General features: G+C 48.0%; 11 protein-coding genes across 13 annotated transcripts; 7 read left to right on the forward strand and 4 right to left on the reverse strand.

The window, feature by feature from the left end:
- Positions 1 to 1,264: 1,264 nt before the first annotated feature.
- Positions 1,265 to 2,729, forward strand: FOXG_10701 (uncharacterized protein; the record flags this gene model as incomplete). The annotated part of the gene is made up of 3 exons (XM_018390175.1): positions 1,265 to 1,870; positions 1,934 to 2,319; positions 2,373 to 2,729. The coding sequence occupies exons 1-3, from the start codon at positions 1,294 to 1,296 to the stop codon at positions 2,727 to 2,729; spliced, it is 1,320 nt and encodes a 439-aa protein (XP_018248571.1). The 5' UTR covers positions 1,265 to 1,293.
- Positions 2,730 to 2,981: 252 nt separating this feature from the next.
- On the forward strand, positions 2,982 to 4,470 carry FOXG_10702 (uncharacterized protein; the record flags this gene model as incomplete). Its single annotated transcript, XM_018390176.1, has 2 exons — positions 2,982 to 3,757; positions 3,813 to 4,470. The coding sequence occupies 2 exons, from the start codon at positions 2,982 to 2,984 to the stop codon at positions 4,468 to 4,470; spliced, it is 1,434 nt and encodes a 477-aa protein (XP_018248572.1).
- An 894-nt stretch (positions 4,471 to 5,364) lies between these two features.
- On the forward strand, positions 5,365 to 7,495 carry FOXG_10703 (uncharacterized protein; the record flags this gene model as incomplete). Of its 2 annotated transcripts, XM_018390178.1 has the most annotated exons (7): positions 5,365 to 5,560; positions 5,612 to 6,039; positions 6,085 to 6,790; positions 6,839 to 6,933; positions 6,981 to 7,080; positions 7,140 to 7,272; positions 7,321 to 7,495. In XM_018390178.1, coding segments are annotated over 7 exons (1,659 nt in total). In that variant the 3' UTR covers positions 7,322 to 7,495. The 2 variants fall into 2 exon arrangements, with proteins under 2 accessions (XP_018248574.1, XP_018248573.1); XM_018390177.1 differs by having other exon boundaries at positions 7,140 to 7,495.
- On the reverse strand, positions 7,482 to 8,049 carry FOXG_10704 (uncharacterized protein; the record flags this gene model as incomplete). The annotated part of the gene is made up of 2 exons (XM_018390179.1): positions 7,482 to 7,690; positions 7,740 to 8,049. 2 exons carry the CDS (start codon positions 8,047 to 8,049, stop codon positions 7,482 to 7,484), a joined length of 519 nt encoding a protein of 172 aa, XP_018248575.1.
- Positions 8,050 to 8,108: 59 nt separating this feature from the next.
- FOXG_20351 (uncharacterized protein) lies at positions 8,109 to 8,472 on the reverse strand (the record flags this gene model as incomplete). The annotated part of the gene is made up of 2 exons (XM_018400634.1): positions 8,109 to 8,250; positions 8,303 to 8,472. 2 exons carry the CDS (start codon positions 8,470 to 8,472, stop codon positions 8,109 to 8,111), a joined length of 312 nt encoding a protein of 103 aa, XP_018248576.1.
- A 434-nt stretch (positions 8,473 to 8,906) lies between these two features.
- FOXG_10705 (uncharacterized protein) lies at positions 8,907 to 10,343 on the reverse strand (the record flags this gene model as incomplete). The annotated part of the gene is made up of 3 exons (XM_018390180.1): positions 8,907 to 9,811; positions 9,884 to 9,973; positions 10,022 to 10,343. 3 exons carry the CDS (start codon positions 10,341 to 10,343, stop codon positions 8,907 to 8,909), a joined length of 1,317 nt encoding a protein of 438 aa, XP_018248577.1.
- Positions 10,344 to 11,342: 999 nt separating this feature from the next.
- Positions 11,343 to 11,546, reverse strand: FOXG_20352 (uncharacterized protein; the record flags this gene model as incomplete). The annotated part of the gene is made up of 1 exon (XM_018400635.1): positions 11,343 to 11,546. One exon carries the CDS (start codon positions 11,544 to 11,546, stop codon positions 11,343 to 11,345), a length of 204 nt encoding a protein of 67 aa, XP_018248578.1.
- Positions 11,547 to 11,852: 306 nt separating this feature from the next.
- Positions 11,853 to 12,101, forward strand: FOXG_10707 (uncharacterized protein; the record flags this gene model as incomplete). Its single annotated transcript, XM_018390182.1, has 1 exon — positions 11,853 to 12,101. One exon carries the CDS (start codon positions 11,853 to 11,855, stop codon positions 12,099 to 12,101), a length of 249 nt encoding a protein of 82 aa, XP_018248579.1.
- Positions 12,102 to 12,182: 81 nt separating this feature from the next.
- FOXG_10706 (uncharacterized protein) lies at positions 12,183 to 12,644 on the forward strand (the record flags this gene model as incomplete). The annotated part of the gene is made up of 3 exons (XM_018390181.1): positions 12,183 to 12,218; positions 12,267 to 12,364; positions 12,419 to 12,644. 3 exons carry the CDS (start codon positions 12,183 to 12,185, stop codon positions 12,642 to 12,644), a joined length of 360 nt encoding a protein of 119 aa, XP_018248580.1.
- Positions 12,645 to 13,382: 738 nt separating this feature from the next.
- On the forward strand, positions 13,383 to 15,219 carry FOXG_10708 (uncharacterized protein). 2 transcript variants are annotated; one of them, XM_018390183.1, is made up of 5 exons: positions 13,383 to 13,661; positions 13,706 to 13,720; positions 13,765 to 14,166; positions 14,210 to 14,396; positions 14,443 to 15,219. In XM_018390183.1, the coding sequence occupies exons 1-5, from the start codon at positions 13,428 to 13,430 to the stop codon at positions 14,940 to 14,942; spliced, it is 1,338 nt and encodes a 445-aa protein (XP_018248581.1). In that variant the 5' UTR covers positions 13,383 to 13,427; the 3' UTR covers positions 14,943 to 15,219. The 2 variants fall into 2 exon arrangements, with proteins under 2 accessions (XP_018248581.1, XP_018248582.1); XM_018390184.1 differs by having other exon boundaries at positions 13,383 to 13,720.
- Positions 15,220 to 15,461: 242 nt separating this feature from the next.
- FOXG_10709 (alcohol dehydrogenase) lies at positions 15,462 to 16,786 on the forward strand. Its single transcript, XM_018390185.1, has 2 exons — positions 15,462 to 15,913; positions 15,968 to 16,786. Exons 1-2 carry the CDS (start codon positions 15,607 to 15,609, stop codon positions 16,693 to 16,695), a joined length of 1,035 nt encoding a protein of 344 aa, XP_018248583.1. The 5' UTR covers positions 15,462 to 15,606; the 3' UTR covers positions 16,696 to 16,786.
- Positions 16,787 to 17,542: the final 756 nt, after the last annotated feature.

The following is a 17,542-nucleotide window of genomic DNA, read 5'->3' on the forward strand; positions in this document are numbered from 1 at the left end:
GGAATACATCATCTGATGTTTTGTTTTGGCTGGAGCCTGGCTGAGGGCTGACGTGCCTTAACTCGCAGAGTCACTCCGATCTGGACTCTGGTCTCATGCACGCATCTTTGCCAAAGCCCCATATGAAGGTAAGTGAAAGGATACTTATAATAGCTTTTCCCAATAACAGGATGTAGTCCACGACCGAGACTTCCGGATTCGGCATCAGCGTTGAAGAAATTCGATGCAAGCTAGACAAGGAGATGTGTGAGGCCTCGAGATCATGACTCTGTGGATGAGCCACCTTATAGGGGACCTCTGACCTCGACCGACTCCAGATTCCTGCTTCTCAGCTAAAGGTAGGCCCTATAGCGATGCCTTCACCTTCACCTTGCCCGCCGACCTGCCGATACCGAAGCTCTTCACCTTGATCAGTCTGAATCACATCACGTGACCCCGCTCTGCCTATAAAAGAGACCTCTTCAACCGCAACATCTTTTCTTCTTCACTTCCTTTTCATCTACAATTGGTTGGCTGGGTCAACCTAACAAGATTCATCACATTTTATTCATTTAACCTATCAACCTTTCATCTCAGTCGCATTCAGCCAACGCAACATAATTCCCCCCTTTCTTCAACTTCCTTTATCACTTGACGTATCACTTGGAGGACAATCGCATTTATTTTCAGCACGGTGCACGACCGACCGGAAATATATCCTCGCTATCAATTTGACATACCCGCTCTTACCTTGAGAGAGGCTTGTCGGTGTAGGTCCTGATTCCTACCTTTGGGAGCTGTCCATCGTCTTCTGCACAGTTCGCAACCTAGCATCCTTCGTCAGCCCTATTTCCCTCATTTTTATATTGCCTTACATTCGATTCGGTAAGGGAAACTCAAATTCTTCTATCATCCCGCTTTATTTAGTAGGAGTGACTCTGAATACACGCTATTGAAGCCGGCTTCCTCAAGTGCAGTCATTGAACCCGGCTCTTCCGTTATTATCACAAGTTTTCGACCTTCAATCTTACAATTTCGGCCAAATATCTTGTGCTTCAACCCGTCGGCCAGCTTCCCAGTGCGACAAAACCAATACCAAGTCACTGTTTCGCAGCGCGATAAACTCAATCGCCCCTTCAGCCATTCCCATTCCGTCGACACAGTTCACGGGAATCCCATTTCGATCCACTGAATCCCCCCTGTTATCAATTTCGGACCCTTTATATCTCAACTTACAGTCATAGCAATCGCACTCTTTCCTATTCTCAACACTCATTTCGCTGAAGTGTTCAAGAAACCTAATGGTCCTCCATCATGGACTCTGGTTTCAGAGTGCACCAGCCTGAGGCTATTTCGAACCCGGATCCCACGCTTCAGAATGCAATGTCAATCTTTGGTGCATCTCCAAACACAACTGGCCAGAAACGTAGCACATCCCCGACCAACGATGAGCCTTCAAAGCGTGCAAAGACAGATGGGGATCCTGCCGGTCCTAGCGGTGATAACCAGCAGCTGGACAACGAGATTGAGGCATCTGAAGTCGATAGCGCCGACCAGGCTGAAGAAGTCCCGGAAGTCATTGAATCCCCTGATAACGACACAGAGGATGCTCCCAGAATCCGTCTTCCGTATGGGTTCCCGCCTATTTCCCCGGACAAATTGCAGGAACTCAGGGAGTGGCTCGCAAGCCATGCCAATCTCAAAGGCGATAATCAGGTTGCCACTGGGATCCATACCCAGCTTTTGAAGTCGATGGAACCTAGGCAGCAAGACTTGGAAGAGATTTGTCGCATGATGGGTGTTGAAACCAATGGTATCAATTGGAGAGACGGTATTCACATTCCAGGAGTCATGGAGGGTGGCCTAAAAGCAAGACCCCATCAAATTGCTGGTAAGTTTCATGCATTGTCGAATCATTAAACTCAGGAGTCATGGCTAATATTGGATGCTACAGGTGCCAACTGGATCTCGAACACTCTGGAATCGCCCCTTCGTGCTGCACTCCTGGCGGATGAGTGCGGAACTGGGAAGACAGTTCAGATTGGTCTGGCGCTTGCCATTCACTATTACCGTTTGAAAGCTGAGGTCGAGGTGGGAACTTTTAGACCTCGGGATGGTAACAGAAGGTTCAAGCCAAGTATCATCCTCTGTCCCCCCGACCTCGCTTACCAAACGTTCAGAGAGTGGTCTCACTGGTTTCCGAGCTTCTTCAAAATCCGCATCTGCCATAGTACAAAGTTTCTCACTGGTGACTTCTTCACCAAACTGCACATCATGGATCACAAGTGTGGTCTTCAAGCTTGGGTCGATCAGAATGCCGCATCTCACGAAGACATCGAGGTATGTGGCAGTTCCTAGACTTTGACGTCTGTTTACTAACATGTATTCACCAGACCCTTCGAAGCATCGCAATCGTCCCGTACTATACCGCCATGCGACGAATGATATCTCGCAGGAACAAAGAAGATGATAACAATGGTGAAGATGGTGAGGTCAATGGCAATGGGTCTAGCAATGGAATAGGCAGTCAAGCGCAAGTCCAACCCGGGCGAAAGGGACGAAAGACCACCGCAAAAGAGAAGATTGAGTTCAAGGTCACCGGACAGAGCTACAACTGGGTTATTTGCGACGACGTCTATCCCATTCGGGGACCTCGTCCGCTAACTCACAAGCTGATACATCAGCTTGAGCACGAAGCTACGCTTGTCACTTCAGCGACGCCACTCCTCAATCAGCAGGACGACATGTAGGGATATGTCACCCTGCTGTGGAAGCGACAGTGGCCGTTTGTCTTTGGCGATACCGACGGTGGTATCAATGCTCGGGTGTATTTCCACGAGAGAGCTTGGCAGGCTATCCAAGATGGGGAAGAGTTTCAGGGCCTAAACATCGATCACATTGTTCAACCGGATCATACAATCGATCCGGTGTCCGCCCGTGATCTTCTGATCAAGGATGAGTACATCAGCTATATACGCGAAAAGAAGGGGCCTTTATTTTTGATGAACCCCGACCTTTTCCAGAAGTTCCGCGAAGAAATTGAGTTCGAGCGGCCTGAGATTGCACGAGAGGCCATTCGACCTCTTCTGGAGATTTTCTGTCTTCGTCGCGGAATGTTGACACCGGCTATTATGCCCGACGGTACTTCCGTTGTGCCAGGCGAGGGCATCCCTCAAATGCGCATCAGAACAGTGATCCTCCAGCCCTACAACGACCAGGACCAGGAAGACTTGTATCAAATTGCAAAGCACCACTATCCGGATCTTTTCGCAGCCTCAAATGAAGATGATGAACACATTGGACACGGCACTGTCGACAAGGCCAAACTCATGTGGGTAAACCCAGCTGTCCTGCGGACATTAGCTTTGTCGACCACTAACGTGGAGTTTTGGCCCCTGACCCAAAAGAGAGGTGAGGACGGCAAAACAACTTTTCTCAATTCGAAGCCTATTCAGAACTTGATGAACAAGCCTCCGCATATAGACCGACTGCAGTCTTTCAGCCGTCCAGGAGCAGCGGCTACCACCGCCGCTGCGGACTCGGAAAACGTCGAAGAGAGCCTTTGGAGAGATGGAGTGGGCGGCTTGCGATGGTACTTTGGGCAATTGAAGATTGCCTATGGCGACGATAATTTGGAGTTCCCTGAGACCCGTGAGGACATCCCAAAAACGTTCTGTTCACGAAGTCCCAAGCTTTGCTGGACGATTAACCGGGTTTTGGAGCTCAAGGCACAGGGAAAACGAGTTCTGATCTTTGTCAACCATCCCTTGACTTCCACGTAAGTTTCGCCGTATCATACGTTATCGAGCTATACTGACTTAACCTTTGGACAGGATCTTGACAGCTTTGCTCACAAGCCTTTGTGTCGAGACATTGAATATTCGCAGCCGCCACACCGCCGATCAGCGTGCCCGAATGGTTCGTGAGTTCAACAATCCTCAAAACCGCGGCGAAGCACTGGTCATCTCATTCCAGCTGGGCGGTTTTGGCCTGAACCTTCAGGGAGCCTGCCATCATGGCATCATCCTTGAATATCCGGAGAATCTCCCTACCATGCTGCATGCCTTTGGTCGTCTTTGGCGAATGGGACAGGAACATGAGGTTCACTGGGACGTTCTCTACCTCGAGAACTCGTTCGACGGCTGGGTTGATTCACGCATGGCGTCCAAGTACGCTGATATCCTCGCGGCAGAGGGAGACATTCCCGACATGATTCAGGGAGAGTACCGTGTCATCTGCGGTTTCGAGCTGATCAAGCGGTATCTCGGACAATCTAGCAATCGCTACCCCAGAACTCGCATCACCTGGTCCGAGCAGGACCATCACCTGGTCCGAGCAGGACCATCCCCTGGTAGCTCGAGAAGGCCATTTCTACTCAGCGGTGGCGCAGTATCTCATGCAGAATCCCCAACATATGACGAAGTTTCTAAACAGACGCCTGTATGCCATTGCTCGCCGCTGGACTCCGGAGCTCGGAGAGTTGACTCTTGACATGATCGAAGCGAGATCTCCGGTTTTGGTAGATGGGGTTGTCTTGGACTCGCGTAACCCTCTCACGCCTGGGTATGTTGCAGTCATGGAAACTGATGATCATTATCATGATCTCGAACAGATTGACGAAATCGAGTCGAATTTGGCGACTGATCGAAAACGGTTGGACATGGAACGGGAGCGACGAGTTTGAAAGGGAGATTGGGGGCATGAATGGTTAGTTTTGGTACGGAGTTGCATGGAATGATGGAACTTTTTCGTTTCCATCACAAATATGGACGCCTCAATTGGGGATTGGGTTGCCCACAATAGGACTCTGTCAAAACAAGGCTGGGAGGGCTAGGTGCTATATGGTGAATCTGGGATTTGGGGTTTTCTGGGCTGATGGTTGCAGCATAAAAGTTCATATTGTGCGATATTAGCTTTGCTACGCTGATTTACTATTCAAATACTACAATTTTGGTCATATTCGTTTCCACATGTGTCTTCAGAGAGGAACAGTGATAGACTCCGAGATCATTGTCGGGAAACCGCATGCTTCAAGACAGAGGTTCTTACACACAGCTGTACAGCTGCTTTGCAGGGCGATAAAACAACCATCTCGACTTTTGCTAAACTTAAGATCCTGCTCATTGGGCGAGGTCAAGCGATAAGCGTTTGTAGTCACAGTCGCAGCATCTGTCATACTATCAAATCATTACGAACAATGCTCTTTTGAACCTGATCACCCTACAGCTACCAACGGGAGCTAATCATAGTAGCCGATCTCATAATTCTGTAGTGGATTTAGCGCATGGGTCTAGCTGTTCTCCGCTATCATCTCCTAACCCATGTCGTTCACCCCAGATTCAATTCCACCTCTTACAACATCCCAGCCAGAATCGGTCAACCACCATGAAACGAGTAAAGTGCTGCACTGCTTGTCGCCGCCGACACAGAAAGTGCGTCACCCAGCCTGGAGCATCGCAATGCGGCACTTGTCTAGAGTCAGGGCAGGAATGTCGGTTTGAGAATGACATTCGGTTCAAACACACTCACGCAGAGGGCCAGAAGGAATCAGGGCGCAAGTGGGCCAAGGTTCCTCAAAAGAGTAAGTTACCAGTCACGCTCTCCTGTTTAGGCTTTTAATGAATTGTTGTAGTTTCTTTCACGACACCCCGTGGAATTGATGGCAAGGTGCCTGAGGAATCGGACGTGAGACCGGAAGCAAATGAGTCGGCAACGCAGCCGATATCAGAAGGAATGATGGAGATATCGATAGACGACCTTAAGCACACTCAATCAGAAGCTGGGCCTTTGGATCCGGCGTCAAACTATTGGGAATCGCCACTAAACTTCATCACCGACTCTCCCGTGGACCGAAACATGATTCCAGTATACCAATCGGATCACCCGGACAGTTCATCACTCCCACGAGCATCTATCCCATACATTCTCGACTCCGAAACGTCTCCTCACCATATACCCACCCAAGGACTAGCCACTCAAGGTCACAATCAAGATCCCTTTGAGTTGACGGAACGAGAAGCCTTTCTTTTCATGACCTACATCCACAAACTCGCACCACTTGTAAGAAATCCCGCCGTATGTACTTCCGAAATCTAACTCTTGAAGTCCGACGCTTGTGATGATGCCCGCCATTTCGCACTCGAAGTCCCCCGTCTAGCACTCCATCAACCGATGATAATGAACGGCCTCCTCGCACTCGCAAGCCGCTACGACTCTCGCTGCACCAACAGCTCCGACGACATCGAGAGCACATTCTATCACAATAAATGTATAAAGCTCCTCATCGAAGCTTTCGCTCAACCACCTGAAACGTGGGACTCGACGCTTCTCACAGCTGTGGTGATCGCGCGCTTGTACGAAGAGAACGATAACGAGACTGACTCTTACTATCACCATCTCAGTGGAACGCAGAATCTGTTGAATCATGAGGCCATTGCTCGGTTTGTCATGCAAGGTGGCTTGGCAGAGGCAGCGAGCTGGGTTCATCTTCGACAAGCTATCTACGTCTACGTTGTTCGCAGGGAACCTCTTGAGATATGTCTTGAGAACTTTGAGAGGTCAACGGTGTTTCGGAGATCTGACGACTCCGCGTATGCGAACAGGGCAGTTTATAACTTTGCCAAACTCATGAGGCTATTTCTTCCAATGGAAAGTCCAGACGGCGATCTTGGAAAGTGGGAAGCTGTTGAAAGGGAGATGCAGGAATGGTATGAGGCCAGACCAGTTTCATTCAAGCCCATATTTCACAAAGCGGCGGATATCTCAAGTGACAGGCCGTTTTCAGTCATTTGCTTCGCTGCGTCGGTGCCTGGTAAGTAGTTGTTTGCTTTGACCTTTACAGTTTGCTAACATGCTCGAGTGGTGGCGATGCAGCATTACTACGCATCCAAGGCTGTTTTGTGTTTACGCGACAGCAAACAGACTACAAACAATCACAGGAGACAAGAGTTTGAGGTGCGTCAAGGCGGCGATCTTGTTGAAAAATGCTAACGGATTGTTAGAACAACATATCTTCGTATCTCTGCATGCTGATGGGTCTTGCTTTGTCCAATTCTCATGTTGCAAACGCATTCTATCTGCCTGCACATATGCTTTCGCTCTGTAGGTTTGCCCTTCAGTCCAAATTTTGAGAATGATTTCTGATGTGAGTTTGTTTGTAGGCGGATACTGCATAAGAGATCCCTGTGTGCGGACCCATACCATACAGTATCTGGAGAAGGTTGATGAGGTGATCAAATGGAAGACAAAGGCACTCATTGGAACTTTGAAGAGGGAGTGGAATGGTCAAGACTAGTGGGTGTTTACTGTCTCATTTGCAGGTGCATTATCTCACAGGATCAGACAAGTCACGCACCAAGTCGGGAGAGAGGATGGTCGTCAACCACATCAGCTCATATTCTTTCCACTGGCCATCCCTCCCCGGTTCACTGCAAAGTATCGCGACTTCCCATGCCTACGCTACGACCTGGTTACATTCCACCCTTCAGCCCTTCATAAGGAACTCACAACTGTTGCTTGTATCCGTCCTTTACATATTTATACAAGACAACGCCATCCTCAATCGTCGGAAGCTTGAGGTTAACGTGATCCATCGTCAGGGTCTGCCCAGGCTTCCAGCTCCTGGCGATCCGAGCCATGGTGCTTTTCTTGAATTTGCTAGCAGCTCCAGGGTTTCCCTTGAGAAGCTTGGCGATGGCGGAGTAGAAAAGACCTGTGGCGGTAAGATGGCGTGCGAACTTGGAGTGATGAAATAAACTTACCTTCCCGCTTGATCTCTTCGGTCTCCATGTAGATCCAGTGGACACGATTTCTCGGATACCGACTCGCAGCGTGACCCATTGACAGGGCGACCTCGTGGAAAGCGAGGATCCCTCTCAAGTCACCCGTGACTTCGGGATACATAGCTGGATTCAGAAATAGTCCCAACACCGCCTTACGAGAAACAGCAAGATCGTGCACCATGTCGAGTGTTTCTTGAACGAAGTAGTTATTCCACTCGACCTGTTGCGTCTGGCCAATGCTGGTCAGAGCACGAGTAGCCCGGAGGACGTCCTCAAGGTCGTCGGCCATCTAGAGAACGATACCGCGATGACAGGCGCCGTAGAACCTGGGACCTGGGATTTTGAGCGTTACAAATGTCGTGATGACAGCATCGGTGGATGGTCAGCGTCGTTGAAATTGCAGACGATGAACCCACATTCAGCCCTTTTCCAGATGGTGGCGACTTCATGAGAGTTCAGTCCATGGGCGCGCATCATTTCGTTCAACGTACTACCGACCCATCAGTGTCTTTCTTCGAGAGGCGTTAACTTGCCCGACTTACGTTGCGGTCGAGTCCTCCTTGACGAAGATCAGCACTCGCTTTCCTTGGGCTTTCAGCTTAGAGACCACATTCACGGCCCGTTCCATCTTCTGAGCGAGAACAGATCCAGCCCGTTCGATGAGAGGCTGCAGGCTCTCTAACAGATTCGGATCATGGGGGCGTGGCTCCATGGCGGCGTGCGTTTGACGAAAAGGGTATAATGCTTTGCGGAAGTTTAGCGGTGATGTCAAGAAGAGAAGGCGTGCGCTCCAAGTTGATGTAGAGCGAGAGGCGGAGATGAAGACTGAATTTATGGCCAAAAACATGCCACACAGGCGAAATGACAGCGGTGACGTAAATTGCGAAAAAAGAGCAACCGGATAATAAATAGCTGGGCGATAATGCTCGCAGTGTTAGGCACAAGCGCTAGCACAATCGACACAATCAGACAACCAGCGCGCAGTGATTGACAGTGGCCATATGTAGCTGATCTCAAAGCAATTCAACCACTTCGAAGATTGTGAACTTGTTCAACCATCAATCAGAGCAGCCTAGAACAAAACACTAAGGACAAAGACTTCAAGGTATAATCGTATATTGAGATGTAACTGTCAATGAAACGGATTTAATGGGCAAAACCAAAAGTTTCAGTTTCAGTGCATATGTCCGTCACGTAGTCTCCCTCATCCACGACCGAGGGTGGCATATAGTGTCCGCCAGTTGGAGTTCTACTATCAGCACCCTCTCGAACATCCGTACAGCCTCGCGAGTCTGTACGAGAATCATTTCGTTTCCACTGAGGGAATTTCTCTTGTAAAACATTCAGTATACTTTCCTGCATGTGCTCGAATATATCCTCTATCAGCTCCTCGCGATGCTCAATGCTTGCTTCATCGTTAGAATCAACAACGTCGGGGAGTCGCCATCGAGGGTAAAGGTTCATGTGAGACGACTGTACTTGGAAGTCGTTGTCGCCGTCTTGAAAATAGTAATAGCAAAGCCTGCAAGGAGGCTTGCTAGTAGCGATAAACATGACATCATTCCAGAAGTCACAAGGTCGAGTTTTGCGAGCTTTGACAAGATGGCGGTGCAAATTCGCTTCGCAGTGAACCAGAGTCTTTGATGGAAACTTAAGCTCCTGCTTCTGGATTTGTTCATCCAGACCGTGTCTGCGAAGTTCCGCGATGTCGCCCTCGTAATATGTTAGGTCATGATCTGGAAATGCATCCTCAATAATGTCCGTTGGCGAAGCGCGCAGTCCGTGGAGGCGAGTGAACCTTTGGAGACGGGATGATGGAATGTAGTTGACCGTGAAGTCTTTGAATAGCGAGGGCCACTTTGTGGAAGCATCGATTATGGCCTCGGAAGCTTGGCGAAGTGAATGAAGACGGCCAAGATGATGGCGCAGCTGATACCATTGATATGAAATTTCCGGCTCGGTAATGCCGATGTGCTTGTCGAAGACTTTATTTATTCCGGTATTCTGGCTGTTATGTATAGCTTTGATAAGATCTTCGCAGTCACGGAAAACTATTTCCAAGTCTCATTTAGTCCCTAGCGTTTTTGCCAATGTGGGAGATGAAGGTGGGGCTGGCTTCTTACATTTCTTTTTGGAGTCAATAGAGGAAGTCATGTCGCGAGGAAACAGAGACTTGTCTTTGATGGCTTGCAACTGAGCCATATCGCTGAACCCTATCATTGTTAGATTAGAGAACTGTTTGTGTTTCTTTATATGCTTACTGCTAGGCTCCTGTGATCTCTCACAGTTATCTATGCAGAACTGCAGAGCAGTACCCAGTCCGTTTAGGTATGCATCAAATCTAAGAAAATTGAACTCAAGAATACGATTAAAGACTTGCTTTTGTAGTCCCTTGGGAGTCAATCCATCAGGGTTGCTTCCCACGTATCCGAGGAGGTCAGAGAGAAACGACTTGGCTCTTTCCAGTTCAGATGCTTTCCTCGAGTTTGAGGCAAAAACGTAGTCTGGCCCACGCAGCCCTTTCGCAACAATAAGCGCTGTGGCAGAATCGCCACCCTTCTCATTATCGAGGATTTGGGCCATTTTACAAATGAACTTCTGGTAATCAGTCAAGAGGGCATCGCTTTGACTCTTTCCAGAGGAGTATCTGATATCGCTCCTCTGTTTGCAAGTCTCGTTAACAGCTTAAAGCAAAATACAGAGACACTGATACTGTCTCTGCTGCTTGCTGTTGAGAGCCTCGGATGTTTGGTTGACGGAAGAGCTCATCTTGTTGTTGTGAAATAATACACAAAGGGATAATAAAGTTGATATAAAGAGCAAAGTAGATAAGGTTCACTGATTGTTCTGTGTTCACTTGGTAGTGATTATTCTACGTTTATGTGGTAGGCCTCCTTAATATAGTAAATCAAGTCGAAGACATATCTTTGTGGACGTCTTGTAGATTTCTCAAGTTCCAACTCTGACCCAACACATTTCTGCGGAAATTCTCCTCTGTTGCCTCCATCCCTAAGCCCCTTGCTTATCTTTTGCGAAATGCTCAAGGAAACGTCAGAGGCTGAAATGCAGATGTGCAGAAATGTCTTGGCTAGTAAGGAACTATTTCATGATTTAAGCCGCCTGCAATCACTGTGCCGTGTTCTGTCGTTTTTGACGAATTAAGTACAACCATGATGCTTCCAATGTAATGCAAATGCAGGCTGGAGAGGAGCCTGTAAATCAAACAAGTATATATGAATGCAAAGTAATCTGTAGCTTTTGAGTTGAAATCATTCGCTGGTTTTTTATCTTATTTTCAAAACCCTTGCACAACGCTGGCCGGTGAGCTTTAATGTCGTAGTGGATGGAATGCACAGTAAGCCAGACGTATCATAAGCAAGCAGAGTATGCACCCTTTTTCCCACTGCGGTTAGTTGACTTCGAAGGGGTTTGGAGGCCACAGACAGTTGGTCCGATAACTAACATAAACATCAGTGATAAGTTACATTTCCCACCAATGACGATGTTCCACGTCCAGTAGTCATAAAAGATGAATCGCCAAAGTTGAATTAGTCGGCCATATGCGTTAGCTCGCCGCCCGCATTAGCTGGCCGTACGCATTAGCTGGCCGTCAACATACATATGATACACCAACCAATCATCGTTGGCGTAATGGTTTGTACGGTGTTCTCGAAGACCCTCGACATCTCCAAAGTCTGTCCTCGTTGACGCTTGGACAATGCAGCTTTCAGTGCATGAGTTCAAAAGCGATGGGTGGTCTCGGTGATCATACCTGCTGGGCGCCATTCTATACCTTTACGGTTTGGCGATTAGGCACCCAACAGCTCAATCCACCTTTGCTCATAGTACGTATCCAGAAAGGATGCCTCCAGGAATCTGAGAAAAGAGCAACATCTAATGCTTGGGACTTCTTATAACAGTCACAAACTCACTTTTTGGACACGTCGCTTGCTTTGGTTCAGCCAGACATCGATTTACAGTGTTATCGGGTTGTTCTACAGCATCATTCTACAACAGTAACTTCGTTTTACCATGTCATCTGGGGAGCAATCTGTGCCGTCATCTCCTCCCACTGCGTATCCCACCATCTCGATGGCGGGAGTAAATGAGGACTCGGAAAACACAAACTTCGCCACTTTCGACTTCGGCGCCGGCGACATTGAATTAACTCATAACGAGACAGAGGCGCTTCGTCACATTGGAAATATCACTAGTCACAGCTACCTCGCCACTGGCTTTATGCCGGCACTTTCTGGGACTAGCCTCAGCACAGAGGCACGCATTGAAGAGCAGTCTGTTGTCTCATATAGAGTGGCTGGGGGAGATATTTCGGATCGTTAGAGACCTAATATACCGCCTGACCCTTCCTACGAGATCCAACATTCCCTCCCTTTTGCGTTCGATTTTGGCCAACACAATAACATGGCTTCTTATCATGAGAGGCCTACCACGCACCAAGTCAATATGGAAACCCCACAGTCATATACACAATATCCAACCTCCCAGCCTCTGTCTATTGCCACAACTGAGGCAGTCAGAGCTCGCATGGGACTTGATTCTCTGGATCATACCTACGGTTCTTCAGGACAAATGTACGACACAGAGTAAGTGATCAGTAACGAAAATGACGAATGAGAGTTTCTGATTTACTCTACCAGGTCCCATAACAATACCCCTACAGCTTTCAGGTCTTGTCCTTTTTGTGACAGGATGTTCCAGGAAAGAGAGCTGGCGAGGCATCTGGAAACGCACCAGCCGAAAGAGCATAGAAAGCGTTACTATTGCCCTGAATGCCCAGAAAAGAGCTTTGCTAGATATGATGTACTTTTAGACCACCAAAGTAGAAAACATGGCCGAATGCGGAAATCTTCGTCAAGGAGATAGCTTTATATAGCCTTTTGCACTGCTTTGAATCGAACCATCTTTTGAAAGTATATTCCTCCTTGACTGTATGATTCTATTCCAAACTTATGCCCTCAGCCTCAGCTTCCAGCCTATCAATACTTGTTTTCAATAGATCTTCAGAGTAACATGTGTGAGCCGTGAGTTGTTCTGGAATACTACTCAATGGTGCGTTGTCTTCGTAATCGAAAATGGTTCGATCCTTCTTCCTCCTTTTTGAGGAATAATAATAGGCCTCAGAGCCATTTTTCATGGTCTTTTATTCTAAGTAGCTCATTCACAATCATCTTGTTTATTTTTTTATTTTTGTTGGTTATGTTGACATTTCAGGGACCAGCCTCTATTCTCTGTGAACAGACCTTTCAATGACTTCCACGATATGACTTTACCATGTGACTCTAATAATGCAACCGCGTCTCCTTCTCCCAAAAGGACATATTCCCTTATGTACGGAAATATACCGAGACTCTTCTTCTGCTCTTCTTCTGGTGGTCATTTGATAACAAACCTGGAATACGGCCCGTATTGCCTACCGAATATTTCTCCACTAAGTATAGCGCCCCAAAATAAGCATAACCCACCGCGTCACTCCGCACGTCAAGTCACCACCAGCACTAGCATTCCGCTGGCCCTCTTTCCCATTGAGGCTCTACAACGCACCGCGGTAATTTACCCGCTCTGCAGATCCCTCCCCTCCATAACAAAGCTCGTATAAAACCTCCTCCATCTCACCTCCACTTCCTCCTCAAACTTCTCACCGTCATCATGTCGAGCACAGCTACACAAACACATGAGCCGATTGAGCTCACAACGCTAGAAGGATGTCACGTCCGCGGTAAAGAACTCGAAGAGCAACCTTCTCCCCCACCGGATGATATACCCCCGCCGTATGCGTCAGCTCAGGTTCAGCGATGGAATTATCCTAGGGGAAATATAGCCAAGCTTGCTTTTGCGTTTTTGTCGTTTATCATTGCTGGGATGAATGATGCGGCTGTTGGCGTATGTCCCCAGTCCCATTCGTTTAACTTTACTAATAATCGCAGGCTTTGATCCCATATGTACGTTGATCAACCCGATCAGACGATTTCTCTAACAGTTATAGCTTGAAACATATTACGATCTCAGTTATACCATCATTTCTCTCATCTTCCTCACTCCGTTCGCAGGATACTCCGTCGCTGCATTTACCAATGCGCGCATCCACATGAAATTCGGCCAGCGTGGCGTCGCCATCATGGCGCCAATTTGTCACCTCATAACTTTCATCGTACTCGCCCTCCATCCTCCTTACCCCGTCCTCGTGGTATGCAATATCATGAGCGGTTTCGGAAACGGGTTGACAGACGCATGTTTCTGCGCTTGGGTCGGAGCGATGGACAAAGCAAATACGGTGCAGGGCTTTTTACATGCGTTTTATTCGTTTGGCGCGTTGTTTTCGCCGCTCATTGCGACGAGCATGGTTGTTTCGGCGGGGTTGCCTTGGTATACGTTTTACTACGTTATGGTGAGTCACCACTTGTTATACTTTGCTTTGGCTGACGTCGTAGATTGGAATTTCTGTGGTGGAATGGGTTGGTTTGACTGTTTCGTTCTGGCAGCAGACTGGTGCTGTATATCAGGCTGAGCATGCTGCGAACAATTCGGAAGGTAGTGGTGCTGGAACCAGAGAGGCGCTCAAGTCTAAGGTTACGTGGCTTTGCGCGTTGTTCTTCTTTGCATATATGGGTGTTGAAGGTATGTTCCCTAATACTATCTTTGCGGGAAATGCTCATTCTTCTAGTCGGTCTTGGTGGATGGGTCGTCACATTCATGCTCCGCGTCCGAAAGGCTTCAGCTTATGCCTCGGGTGCATCAGGCACTGGCTTCTGGGCCGGTATGGCTCTCGGGCGCGCATGTCTTGGCTTCGTAACCGAGCGATTCGGCGAGAGACTCTGTCTTTCGATCTATCTCCTCATCTGCATCGGTCTCCAACTCCTTTTCTGGCTTGTACCAAAATTCATCGTATCAGCCGTTGCAGTCGCTTTTCTCGGCTTCTTCCTCGGCCCTCTATTTCCTGGAGCCGTCATGGTCACAGCCAAACTTCTACCCGCCAAGATCCACGTGTCGGCTATCGGATTTGCCATGGCGATTGGCGGTACCGGCGGAACGGTGTTTCCGTTCGCTATCGGTGCTATAGCTAATCATAAGGGTGTTGGTGTTTTGCAGCCTATCATTCTGGCGCTCATAACTGTTGTCGCCGGTGTTTGGTTGAGCTTCCCCAGAATCAAGAAGAAGGATTAGGACCCAGAAGCTGGCGACGCTGTCGCAGCTCAATGGTCGAAGACGGACTTCTGTTTGGCTGTTCGGTCATGATGCATGGGGTATTATCATAGGCATATGTGAGACTAAGTTAGTTGAAGGGATAGTAAAGACTCACTCGACGAGTGGTCCGTTAAAGAAATGTCTCAGTATAGACGTGGCCAGTAAGGAGATATCACCAGTACTACTGTCTCAAGGCATTGAAAATTTGCCCTCATTCTTCATTACCAGTATTTCATCATTCATGCTCTTCTTAATGGGTCATCTTTAATATTTCCGCCTCATCTACCCCAGATTTCCGTTTCACCGACGATCAGTAGCTATAACGGCTGCTCGGGAAGAACCCCGATCTCAATATCCGGGGGTACTCGCCCCAACCAATCCAACCCCTCCAAACCGTCTTTTCTATGGATCTTTACGGCCAAAATTCCCCCAAACTGTCGATCATCAACAGTCCATCGGCCAGAATTACCCACTCAAGAGCCGGCATTCTCTCAACATCCCCCATCGGCCGAATGCCCGTGTTCACACTCAAGCAACTGCGTTACACTCAAACTCGTATCATTATAATACCCTGCCTCCAACATCTCATCCCTTCCAACCAAGCACTAATCTTTTCCCCTCTAACAAACTAAGCACCGCCAAAATGTCCAAACCAATCGTCCTTCATCTCGGCGACGACATAAAATGGAACCATGATCTCTACAAGACCTTCACATCTCACTTTGAGATCAAGCGCTCACACAGCATGTCCCGCCCCGACTTCATCAACGCCCTTAAGCAAAAAACCTTTGGTGATTTCTTCGCTATCTACAGACCGTTCTGGAACACTGGCGGTGAGATGGGAAATTGGGATGATGAGTTGATCTCACTTCTTCCTGCGTCGTGTAAGATTTATGCTAGTGCGGGAGCTGGTTTTGATTGGGTTGATACAGCTGCTCTTGCAAAGCGAGGTACGTTCACCGCTCATTTTCTTACTATAACGATGAATGTTAATGTGTTTTTAGGCGTCACATATTGCAACGCAGCAGCCGCGTGTACAGAATCAGTAGCCGACGCAGCAATCTGGCTCATCATCTCTGTATTCCGCAACCTAAGTTGGTCCAGCACAGCAGCTCGCTCAGGCGATAAAGACAAATTCATCGACGCCAACAAGAACCTAGCCCCCGTATCCCGCAATCCCAGCGGTTTCACCCTCGGAATCATTGGTTTCGGCCGCATCGGCCGTCGCATCGCAGAAAAAGCGTATAAAGCACTTGACATGAAGATCATCTACAACGACATCGCCCAAATGCCCTCGTCAATCGAAGAACCCCTCAACGCCACATTTAAATCATCAGACGCTCTCCTCGCTGAAGCAGACTGCGTCGTCGTCGCTACACCTTTTGCAGGCGAAACTCTTCTTAACAAAGCTGGTTTATCAAAGATGAAGCGTGGCGCAAAGCTTGTCAATATTGCGCGTGGAAAACTCATCAACGAAGCTGATCTCGTTGAAGCTCTTTCCAGCGGTCATTTATCAGGTGCTGGACTAGACGTCTTCGAGAATGAACCGTACATCAGCCCTGAGTTGCTCAAGATGAAGAACGTGGAGTTGTTATCGCACAACGCGGGTGCGAGTCTGGATTCGCATATTGGCTTTGAGAAATTGGGGATGGAGAATATTATGGAGTTTTGGAAGACAGGGAAGGCAATTTCGCCTGTTAATGCTCATCTGATCAAGCAGAGCAAGTTGTAATTCTTAGGGTTCGAGTATGGTTAAAAATGATATGTTGTTAGTCTGAAGGATGTTTGGTTCCTCAATATGATACACTTCTGGTTCCCTTTCATTAGTAAATCGTCTTTTGTGTAATTGATCTACAGAAGGATCGAGGCACAGACCAGTCAGCGCCGTGATTCTCGTCAGATCCTCCTCTGAGTGAATGCATAAAGACGTGCGTTTAGCGGCTGACGGATGAAACGTAACATCTCTCAGGTCAGATCCTTCACCAACACCAGGATTAGCCAATCCTTCTTCACTACACTTACTTCACTGCACACACAATAAACTATTCTCAATTTACTAATACCTTGAAACATTCCCAGTCTCCGTTCACATCTCAACATCCCCCATCCATCCTCCTAACTGGCCATATATCCGCCATCTCAGCACCCTAAATCACATCACCACATCAAACACCCCAGAAACAATCTCAATTAAACGTTCCATCAAATCACTATCCCCAATTCCCTCATCCGGAGCATTTCTACCAAATCGGCCCGTTACTGGCCCTCTCGAGATGAAAGGAGCATGGACTTCATCCCCCTCCTAGACCCTTGTTTCAAACATCCGCACTAGTCCAGCAAATCACATCGCCGAACAGCCATCTACCATCAGATGAAACCCCGTTTCATCCTTTCCCTCAGATATATATTAAAGCGTTTCTGAATACCCCGGTTTATAATGCATCTCGAATGTTTCCGACGTGAGATCCCTGGGAATATCACCACTGAGTCTTTTTATGACTGAAACATGTGATGGGTTGAAGTATATAGATGTAGTAATTGGCCAGAATTAGTCGTGCTCTGTAGCCTTCTGCATCACG

Source organism: Fusarium oxysporum, chromosome 7 (genome assembly GCF_000149955.1).
Source record: "Fusarium oxysporum f. sp. lycopersici 4287 chromosome 7, whole genome shotgun sequence".
Lineage (NCBI taxonomy): Eukaryota > Fungi > Ascomycota > Sordariomycetes > Hypocreales > Nectriaceae > Fusarium > Fusarium oxysporum.

Coding starts and splice junctions, on each gene's coding strand:
- FOXG_10708 (XM_018390183.1), top strand. CDS start 13,428: ATGTCGAGCACAGCTACACAAACACATGAGCCGATTGAGCTCACAACG. Junction 14,167..14,209: donor ATACGTTTTACTACGTTATG/GTGAGTCACCAC, acceptor CTGACGTCGTAG/ATTGGAATTTCTGTGGTGGA. Junction 14,397..14,442: donor TGCATATATGGGTGTTGAAG/GTATGTTCCCTA, acceptor TCATTCTTCTAG/TCGGTCTTGGTGGATGGGTC.
- FOXG_10709 (XM_018390185.1), top strand. CDS start 15,607: ATGTCCAAACCAATCGTCCTTCATCTCGGCGACGACATAAAATGGAAC. Junction 15,914..15,967: donor AGCTGCTCTTGCAAAGCGAG/GTACGTTCACCG, acceptor ATGTGTTTTTAG/GCGTCACATATTGCAACGCA.